Source organism: Pristiophorus japonicus, chromosome 9 (assembly GCF_044704955.1).
Source record: "Pristiophorus japonicus isolate sPriJap1 chromosome 9, sPriJap1.hap1, whole genome shotgun sequence".
NCBI classification, from domain to species: Eukaryota; Metazoa; Chordata; class Chondrichthyes; family Pristiophoridae; genus Pristiophorus; species Pristiophorus japonicus.
In genome coordinates, this window is record NC_091985.1 from 115,338,340 (window position 1) to 115,349,297 (window position 10,958).

The 10,958-nt window shown below is 47.9% G+C and overlaps 1 protein-coding gene across 1 annotated transcript; it reads right to left on the reverse strand.

Annotated features, from left to right (window-relative positions):
• Window positions 1-771: 771 nt before the first annotated feature.
• On the reverse strand, window positions 772-1,485 carry LOC139273911 (histone H1-like). Its single transcript, XM_070890983.1, has one exon. It carries the CDS (start codon window positions 1,450-1,452, stop codon window positions 772-774), a length of 681 nt encoding a protein of 226 aa, XP_070747084.1. The 5' UTR covers window positions 1,453-1,485.
• Window positions 1,486-10,958: the final 9,473 nt, after the last annotated feature.

Here is a 10,958-nt window from a genome sequence, read left to right on the forward strand (position 1 = left end):
GGGAGGAGAGAGACCGGGAGGGGAGGAGACAGACAGAGTGACAGAGCAGAGAGCTCCACCTCCCAGCTCATTCTCCACTTCCAGTTTTCTCCAACCGCCAATTTCAAACCGTTTTTCTTCAGTAGAACCGAAACTCAGCTCTCCGCTAACTGCAATGCATCACCCCCGAAACCAAATTTTAATTTGATCTATTAAGATTCCTTTAATTTGGTTAATTTATAGTTTTATCGGTTGAGGCCCTTTCAGGGGGCACAGGGCTGACGTTTCATTGACAATTAACCTAAATGAAAGAGTCAGCGCTCCACACAAACCCTTACAGACTCGGGCTTCATATTCCAGGATTTCCAGAAACCGGAGTTTGTAAATAAGGTCCTGCTACAATGAAGAGTCAGTAATATTCCCGCCTAAGTGCAGTCCCTTCTGTAACAAGTCGAGCCGGTTCCTTCTATTTCAGTGGCAGCCCCTATTCCATCTCCCCACACTTCCCGTCCCAGCAGTTTAGTGACACCTTACACACCCAACATGTCCCCAGGTCCTGTGAGGCCCGGCCCAGATCCCATTGTGTTTTAGTGCAGACAGTGGGGGAGGGTGCAGCCGATGTCAGCGAGTCACCAGGGATCCTGGTTTTATTGGGAATTATTCCTATCTGAAGTCTGGGCCAGGCACCGAGACAGGAATCATGTGATTCCGGGATCAGCTCTTTTCTGAGAGACGTGGGTGGCTCTGAAAAGAGCCGTTGGGTTCAGATGTTTACAAGTTGCACTTGATATTTTACTGCGTTTTGGGCGCTGCCTTCTTTGGCTTTGTTGATTTGGGCTTGGCCGCCTTGGGGGTTTTGGGCTTCTTCACAGGAGACTTTTTCTTAAGGGCTGACGATCTCACCGACTTATTCGGCGCCTGCGCCTTCTTGGTGCCGGCTTTCTTGGCCGCTGGTTTCTTTGTTACAACTTTCTTGGCTGCTGGTTTCTTCGTTGCGACTTTCTTGGCCGCTGGCTTCTTCGTTGCGACTTTCTTGGCCGCTGGCTTCTTCGTTGCGACTTTCTTGGCCGCTGGCTTCTTCGTTGCGACTTTCTTGGCTGCTGGTTTCTTGGCTGGAGATTTCTTGGCCGTTGGTTTCTTGGCCTTTACCACTTTTTGTTTGACGATTTTGACGGAGCCGGAGGCGCCTTTGCCCACGGTGTGCACCAGGATCCCGTTTTCCACACACCTCTTGATACTCCTCTTGATCTGGGACCGGTACTTGGTCATATCCAGGCCGCTGTTAGTCAGAGCCTTCTTTACCGCGATCATGGACATCCCCTTGCGATCGATGCAACCCCCCACAATCTTGACGATCTGATCGCTCAACTTGGGGCGGGTTGTCTTGGGCCGTCGAGCAATCTTCTTCTTGGGAGCCTTGGTTTGAACGGCGGCGGCAGGAGGAGCCGTTTCGGCGGCGGCAGTGTCCGTCATGTCGGGAACTGTGTCGAAAATCTCTCTGACAGTCAGAACTGGGTCAGAAATGAATCCAGAGGTGGCGGCACAGAGCAATTTAAAGGCAGCGAGCGGACGGGGCGGAGACATCCTGCTGTCAGCTCTCGGCCCCTGCAGCATTTCTGTGTTTCTCTCTCCCACAAACTCTCCCATACCAATGAAAATCGGTCACTCCACGATCCCAGTCTAGATCCTTCCTCATTCTAAGACCACAATGTTTGCTGTCGAAAAACTTCCAGCCGAATTCAAGACCCCAGTCCCGATTTAAACCCCTTTCAATGCTGCACTGATCGCGCTCTCTCAGCCGATCGCTGGCATGGTCTCTGGTTTTCGACTGAAATCTTGACATGAACTCAAACATTACCTTAAATTCCCACTTCGGGGCTGAGCAGGGGCACGGGGCGATCCTATGACTGGGAAATCATTTTATTTTAGACAAGAGGCACTCGGAAATCGGGCGATGAGTCGGGACACACAAACACAGTGACATTGGACACAGCCGCCCGCCCCTTTAGCACACTCTCTCTGACATTCCGGACATTCACAGGACTAACTGTTCCCCAGATTTACAGTTCCCAGGACAGGCTTTCCTCTCCGCTCGGCCTGTGCTGCGGATTCACGGGGGTTAGTTGTAGTTTCCCAGCTCAGTAACTGTTAAACATTCTTAGGCCGGCGCTCCTCACAGAGTCTGTTCCCCAGATTCAGGGGCAGGAGCCAATCACAGCTCTGGCTGTGTTAATCATAGAATCATAGACATTTACAGCACGGAAGGAGACCATTTCGGCCCATCGTGTCCCTGCCTGCCAACAAAGAGCTATCCAGCCTAATCCCACTTTCCACCTCGTGGTCCGTAGCCTTGCAGGTTACGGCACTTCAAGTGCATATCCAAGTCCATCTTAAATGTGACGAGGTTTTCTGCCTCTACCATCCTTTCAGGCAGTGAGTTCCAGATCCCCACCACCCTCTGGGTGAAAACAATTTCCCTCAAATTCCCTCTAAACCTCCTACCAGTTACTTTAAATCAATATCCCCTGGTTGTTGACCCCTCTGTGAAGGGAACTAGGTCCTTCCTATCCACTCTATCTAAGCCCCTCATAAATCTTTACACCTTAATTAAGTCTCCCCGCAGTCTACTCTGTTCCAAGGAAAACTACCCAGCCTATCCAATCTTTCATCATGACTAAAATTCTCCAGTCCAGGCAACATCCTTGTACATCTCCTCTATACCCTCTCTGGTGCAATCACTTCTTTCCTGTAATGTGGTGACCAGAACTGCATGCAGTACACTAGCTGTGGCCTGACTAATGTTTTATACTGTTCAAGCATAACCACCCTGCTCTTGTATTCTATGCCCCTGCTGATAAAGGCAAGTATTCCGTATGCCTTCTGAATCATATTTTCTACCTGTCCTGCTACCTTCAAGGATCTGTGGACATGCACTCCAAGGTCCCTCTGTTCCTCTACACTTCTTAGTGCCCTACCATTTATTGTGTATTCCCTCGCTTTGTTAGCATCCTCCCCTCACCCCCCGCCCACATGCATTATCTCATACTTCTGTGGATTGAATTCCATTTGCCACTGTTCTGTCCACCTGACCAGTTCATTGATATCTTCCTGCACTCTGCAGCTTTTTTCTTCATTATCAACCACATGGCCAATTTTTGTATCATCTGCAAACTTCTTAATCATACCCCCTACATTCAAATCTAAATCATTGATATATACCACAAAAAGCAAGAGTCCTGCGGAGCTGCACTGCAAACAGCTTATACTTCCTGCCTCTGAGTCCATTGTTATCCAACTTGGCACTTTGCCTTGGATCCCCTAGGCTTTTACTTTTGTGACCAGTCTGCCATGTGGGATCATATAAAAAGCCTTGCAAAAATCCATTTTTACTACATCAAATGCACTACCGTCATCGACCCTACTTATTACCTGCTGAAAAAATTCAATCGTTAGTCTGACATGACCTTCCCCAAACAAATCCATGCTGACTTGTCTTTGATTAATCCGTGTTTTTTTAAATGAAGGTTTATCCTGTCCCTCAGAATTTTTTCTAAATATTTTCCCACCACCAAGGTTAAGCTTACTGGCCTGTAATTACTTGGTCTATCCCTTTCTCCCTTTGTAAACAATGGTATCACGTTAGTAGTCCTGCAGTCCTCCGGCACAACATCTGCAGCCAGAGAGGATTGGAAAATAATGGTTAGAGCCTGTGCTATTTCCTCTCTTGCTTGTCTTAATAGCCAGGGAAACATTTCATCCAGGCCTAGGGATTTATCCACTTTCAAAGGGGCTACACCTCTTAATACTTCCTCTCTCACAATGTTTAGTTCATCTAATATTTCACACTCTTCCTCCCTGATTACAATGTCTGCATCGCTCCTCTCTTTTGTGAAAACATATGCAAAGTATTCACTAAAAAACATACCCACATCTTCTGCCTCCACACACAGATTACCTTAATGGTCTTTAATAGGTCCTACTCTTTCTTTAGCACACCGGCTTTTAAATTACTCTATTGTGCACACGCTGAAATATGTAAGGCAGACAGAATGTGAAGAACCTGCTATTTATGTGCAGTTTTCTCTCCCCAAATGAGCAGTGAACGTTCCTGGTTTACTTCCAGTCTCGCCCTGCTTGCTGTTATTGGACAGTGAGCAGTGGAAACAGATCCAGACAGTAAGGATGTGAGGAGTTATACAAAGACCATTTATTGCAGGTGCCAGGTGATAAGTGTGAATGACACATTTTAAACAGAGGCTATTAATTTCAGTTGAACGGTTAGTCTCATGGGAGTGAAAAATAGAAATCAGATCAGTGCAAATATCCCTACTCCATGGGATAGTCCCATTCATTGAGCAGTGCAGGGGCTGGATTGTGTCTGAATGTTCCTAAATTGCTGAAAGTCTGCCCAACACACCTGATATGCAGAGGCTCAATGCTGCAGTGGAATCAGATTCTGACACTGTATCGCTGGCTTTCCTTTGTGGTTCTTGATAGTGAGGGGGGGAGAGGGAAATAGAGAGAGAGAGAGAGAGGACAGAGAGAGGGAAGACAGAGAGAGAGAGAGAGAGAGACAGAGACAGAGACAGAGAGACAGACAGGGAAAGAGAGACGTGCTGATAGAGAGTGAGAAGGAAGGTCAAAGGGAGATAGAGGACAATGGAGCGAACAGAGAGGGAAAGTGTGGAAAAATGAGAGAGGGACAGTAAGAGAAAGAGGGACATGAGAGAGAGAGAGAGCAGGGGTCTGAGAGACTCTCACACACAAGGAGACAGAGGGAGAGAATGATAGAGAGTGAGATAGAGGGAGATAGTGGGACAGAGAGATGTCACTGTTGTAATGTAGGAAATGCAGCTGTCAAATTTTGCACAGCAAACTCCTGCAAACTAATCAAATAAATAACCAGATAAGCTGTTGTTTATTAATGTTTGTTGAGCAATAAATATTGGTCCAGGACACCAGCAGAGAATTCTCCCTTGCTCTTCTTTGAAATAATGGCGATGGGATCTTTTGCGTTTACCTGAGAGGGCAGATTCTCATCTGAACTGGTTATGTACCAGAAAACATGTGTTTGGGTGAAGAGAACAGTAGCTGGGGTCTGTTAAAGGATGGAAATCAAGTGCCACAATTGTAAGAGGAGGAAGAAGTTCTCCTGGTATCTGAATCCAACATTCACCATTAATCAAATCTATCAACACTTCTGTTCTTTAGGGATACGTGGCCTTGCCTGAATGCAACATTCCCTCAGTAAAGAGTCAGCTGTGGCTCAGTGGGTAGCAATCTTAGAGTCTGAAGGTCATGAGTTTGAGTCCCCACTCCAAAGACATTATTTTTATTCATTCAAGGGATATGGGCATCGCTGGCAAGGCCAGCATTTATTGCCCATCCCTAATTGCCCTTGAGTCGAGCCCCATAATTTAGGCCGACACTCCCCGATGCCAGTACTGAGGCAAATTTGCACCATTGAATGTGCTGTCTTTTGGATGAGACATTTAACCGAGGACCCCTCTGCCCCCTCAGGTGGACGTTATGCAAAATTACATAGAATTCACAGCACAGAAATAGGACATTCAGCCCAACTGTTTTGTTGATGATCCTCCCACTATATTATTTGATCTCCCCCATCAGCATATCCTTCTACTCCTTTCTCTCTCATGTACTTATCAAGCTTCCTCTTAATTGCATGTACGCTATTCACCTCAACCACTCCTTGACCAGGGACTGGTTTGCTTCACGCTCTTTCCGCCTGCGCTTGTTTTTTGCATGCTCTCGGCGATGAGACTCAAGGTGCTCAGCACCTCCCGGATGCACTTCCTCCATTTAGGGCTGCCTGTGGCCAGGGACTCCCAGGTGTCGGTGGGGATGTTACACTTTATCAGGGAGGCTTTGAGGGTGTCCTTGTAACGTTTCCTCTGCCTACCTTTGGCTTATTTGCCATGAAGGAGTTCTGAGTAGAGTGCTTGCTTTGGGAGTCTTGTGTCAGGCATGTGAACATTGTGGATTGCCCAGTGGAGCTGATCAAATGTGGTCAGTGCTTCAATGCTGGGAATGTTGGCCTGGCAGAGGACACTGATGTTGGTGCATCTGTCCTCCCAGGGGATTTGTAGGATCTTGTGGAGACATCATTGGTGGTATCTCTCCAGTGACTTGAGATGTCTGCTGTACATGGTCCATGTCTCTGAGCCATACAAGAGGGCGGGTACTACTACAGCCCTGTAGACCATGAGCTTGGTGGCAGTTTTGAGGGCCTGGTCTTCAAACACTGTGTTCCTCAGGCAGCCGAAGGCTGCACTGACGCACTGGAGGCGGTGTTGAATCTCGCCGTCAATGCCTGCTCTTGTGGATAAGAGGCTCTCGAGGTATAAGAAATGGTCCACGCTGTCCAGGGCCGCACCGTGGATTTTGATGACTCGGGGGAAGTGCTATGCGGCAAGGACAGGCTGGTGGAGGACCTTTGTCTTACGAATGTTTAGCGCAAGGCCCATGCTTTCGTTCACCTCAGTAAATGACTATGTCCTCTGTATGCCTCTGTATGTGCACAGACGCAGGCATCGTCCGCGTACTATAGGTTGACGAAAGAGGTTGGGGTGGTCTTGGACCTGGCCTGGAGACGGCGAGGGTTAAACAGGTTCCCATTGGTTCTGTAGTTTAGTTCCACTCCAGCAGGGAGCTTGTTGACTGTGAGGTGGAGCATGGCAACAAGGAAGATTGAAAAGAGGTTTGGGGCGATGACATAGCCCTGTTTGACCCCGGTCCGGATGTGGCTTGGGTCTGTAATGGACCCGTTGGTAAGGATCACCACCTGCATGTCGTCGTGGAACAGGTGGAGGATGGTGATGAACCTTTGGGGGCATCCGAAGCGGAGGAGGACGCTCCATAGACCCTCACCCTTGAGAGTGTCAAAGGCCTTTGTAAGATCGAAGAAGGCCATATATAAAGGCTGGCGCTGTTCCCTGCATTTTTCCTGCAGCTGTCGCGCTGCAAAAATCATGTCTGTTGTGCTCCGTAGGGGACGGAATCCACACTGTGACTCTGGGAGGAGCTCCTCGGCCACAGGGAGGACACAGTTAAGGAGGATTCTAGCGACGACTTTCCCAGTGGCTGATAGCAGGGAGATTCCTCTGTAGTTGCCGCAGTCAGACTTGTCCCCTTTTTTAAAGATGGTCACCATCACTGCATCTCTGAGATCTCCTAGCATGCTCTCCTCCCTCCAGATGAGAGATGAGATCATGTATTCGCCAACAGTGCCTCTCCGTCATACTTCAGTTAGTATATCACTAACAAGACAGTTTCACAGAAGCATGAAAAATTGACACCGAGCCAGGTAAGGGGATATTTGGACAGATGACGAAAAGTTGGTCCAAGAAATTGATTTTAAGAGAGAGGGACGGGGAGAGATTTAGCAAGAGAATTCCAGAGCTTGGGGTCTAGGTGGCTGAAGGCACGGACGCCGATGATGGAACTGTGCAAGAAGCCAGAATTGGAGGAGGACGGAAATCTCTGAGGGCTGGAAGAATTCCCCCACTACACTTTTTGTACCTCCATTCATATTGTTTTGTCTTGAATAAAGAGTCAGACTAGATACTGCAAGCTCAAAGTAAGGTGTGACCGTAGTCCTTTATTACAGATCTCAGAGTGCCTCTCCAGTCTGTGAGGCCTCCTTATATATAGGTGCTCCCAAGGGATTGTAGGATCCCTTGGGACTCCAGGGGATAAGCCCTCTGGTGGTATTTACAGGTTTACATACATAACAACATTCCCACCACCCCCACCCCCCCACCACCCCACCCCCGCCAAAATCAACAGTGTAACTATTTACAATGTGCGTTGATCTGGGGCCTTCCTTTCCCTGGTTGATCGTCTCGGTGCAAATGCTGGTTTTGGTGAGGCGTTTGTTGGGCCGTCGCTGGGCTGCTGAGCAGCTGGCATTGCTGGGCTGCTGGGGGTGGTGAGTCCTGCTAGGCGGCTGTGGGTGATTGGTTCTGCTTCGTGGTCAACCACTGGGTCGGTTGCCACTTGTGTCTGTGTTGGAGGGTCGAAAAAGGTAGAATCTATTGTGGGTTGTTCTGGATAGTCCGTAAATCTGAGTTTGGTTTGGTCCAAGTGTTTCCTGCAGGTGAGTCCTTTTGAGAGTTTGACCTAAAAGACCCTACTCCTATCTTTGGCCAAAATAGTGCCAGGGAGCCACTTGTGACCTTGTCCACAGTTCATCACAAATACAGGATCATTTATCTCAATTTCGCATGACACAGTTGCGTGATCATAATATGTATTCTGTTGAAGCCGCCTGAACTCTACCTGTTTGTGTAGATTAGGGTGGACTAACAAGAGCCTTGTCTTAAGTGCCCTTTTCATGAGCAGTTCAGCGGGAGGGACCCCAGTGAGCGAGTGGAGTCTTGTGCGGTAACTAAGCAGGACTCGGGATAAGCGAGTCTGCAGTGAGCCTTCAGTTATCCTTTTCAAGCTCTGCTTGATTGTTTGAACTGCTCGTTCTGCCTGACCGTTGGACACTGGTTTAAATGGGGCAGATGTGATCCCATTGCGGGTCATGAACTCCTTGAACTTGGCACTGGTGAAGCACGGTCCATTGTCACTCACAAGGATATCAGGCAGCCCGTGCGTGGCAAACATGGCCCGTAGGCTTTCAATGGTGGCAGGGGACGTGCTTGCCGACATTATCACACATTCAATCCATTTGGAGTACGCATCTACAACCACTAAGAGCATTTTTCCCAAGAATGGGCTCGCATAGTCGACATGGACCCTGCACCACGGTTTGGAGGGCCAGGACCATAAACTTAGTGGTGCCTCCCTGGCTGCATTGCTGAACTGTGAACATGTATTACATTTGTGCATGCAGGACTCTAAGTCTGCATCGATACCAGGCCACAACATGTGGGATCTGGCTATCGCTTTCATCATTACGATGCCTGGGTGGGTGCTGTGGAGATCACTAACTTTTAGGCACCACTACCCGATTACCCCATGGGAGATAGACTGCCTGTTTAGACATTGCAGCTCTGCGCCGCTGATACAGCTTTATTTCTTCCTCCATCTCTAACGGGACACTAGACCAACTCCCGTGCAGCACACAGTTTTTTTACTAAGGACCGTAAGGGGTCCTGGCTCGTTCAGGTTCTAATCTGTCCGGCGATAACAGGTGATTGCTCACTCTCGAATGCTTCCATTACCATAACTAAATCTGCGGGCTGTGCCATCTCCACCCCTGAGGTGGGCAATGGCAGCCTACTGAGAGCATCGGTAGTTTTCTGTGCCTTGCACACGTGAGTTTGTATCCCATCCTCGTTGACAGTTGTTATGTCTTGAAAAAAAAAAATAAAAAAAATTTTAAAAAAATTGTTATGTCTTGAATAAAGAATTAGACTAGATACTGCAAGCTCAAAGTAAGGTGTGACCATAGTCCTTTATTACAGATCTCAGAGTGCCTCTCCAGCCTGAGGCCTCCTTATATACATGTTCTCCCAAAGGATTGTGGGATCCCCTGGAACTCCAGGGGATAAGCCCTCTGATGGTTAGACATCGTATTTACAGGTTTACATACATAACACACATGTCAGCCACTTGTTAAAATTTGGGCACCGGTCACTCTGCTCCTTCAGTCTATGGCTGTTGCCCATCGAGCCACAATCCAGCAACAGGCAAGCTACCCCTCATGAGAGGGAGGTGGCATGATAGCCCTATTTATAGGGTGGACAGAAGTCAGGGTTCAGGGGTTGGAACTATATCTCCCCACAATGCAACGCGGTTTAAGCGGCAATATGAATTCAATACTCCCAAAACAACCTTTCCTTGATTTGTTAACAAGTACACAGAAAATGAACAGGCAAACATCCATTTTTCTGACTGGGGGGTGAAATTATCAAAAAAATGAGTTTGATCTTTTAATTAGAAGGCTCATTTAATTCATTCATGGGATGTGAGAAACACTGGCAAGGCCAGCATCTATTGCCCATCCCTAATCGTCCTTGATTAGAGCCCGATAATCCAGGCCGACACTTTCCGATGCCAGTACTGAGGTAGATCTGCACTCTTGGAGGTGCTGTCTTTTGGATGAGATATTAAACCGAGGACTCCTCTTCCCTATCAGGTGGACATTTTGCAAAATTACAGAATTTACAGCACAGAAACCTGTCATTTGGCCCAAGAGGTCTATACCGGTGATTCTGCTCCATACGAGCGTCCTCCCACTATATTACTTGAGCTCCCCATTTTAGCATATCCTTCTATTTCTTTCTCCCTCATGTACTGATCTAGCTTTCTCTTAAATGCACCTATGCTATTCGCCTCAACTACTTCATGCGGTAGCAAGTCCCACATTCTCACCACACTCGGAGTAAAGAAGTTTCTCTTGAATCCTTTATTTGATTTATTAGTGACTATCATCGGGACATAGAAGATCCCATGGCACATTTGATAAAAGAACAGGGAAGTTCAACCAGGTGTCCTGGTACAATATTTATCCCTCAGCTAAATCACTGGAAGCAGATGGTCTGTTCATTATCACATTGCTGTTTGTGGGGCCTTATTGTGTGCAAATTGGCTGGCGCATTTCCCTCTGGTACTTCATTGGTTGTAAAGCACTTCGGGACGTCCTGAGCACTGTTCCCCCTGAGCTGTCAGGCCGCACTGTTGCTTAACAGAAAACAGAGAGTCGGGACAAATGGGTCATTTTCCGGTTGGCAAACAGTAACTAGTGGGGTGCCACAGGGATCAGTGCTGGGACCTCAACTATTTACAATTTATATTAATGACTTGTAGCCAAGTTTGCTGATGATACAGAGATGTGTGGGAAAGCAAATTGTGAGGACTGCACATAGGAACCCTCTATGGAGCTGAGCTTCAGGGAGGGAGAGTTAAGATTGGAGAGGGAGAGGGGGAAAATGGGAGGAAGGAGGTTAGAAGAGGGTGGGGAGAGGGGATCGGGGGAAAGGGGATGGGGAGGGACACTAGTGGGAGAG

Bases quoted from the DNA above. Each gene is read 5' to 3' on its own strand.
- LOC139273911 (XM_070890983.1), bottom strand. From the start codon at position 1,452: ATGACGGACACTGCCGCCGCCGAAACGGCTCCTCCTGCCGCCGCCGTT.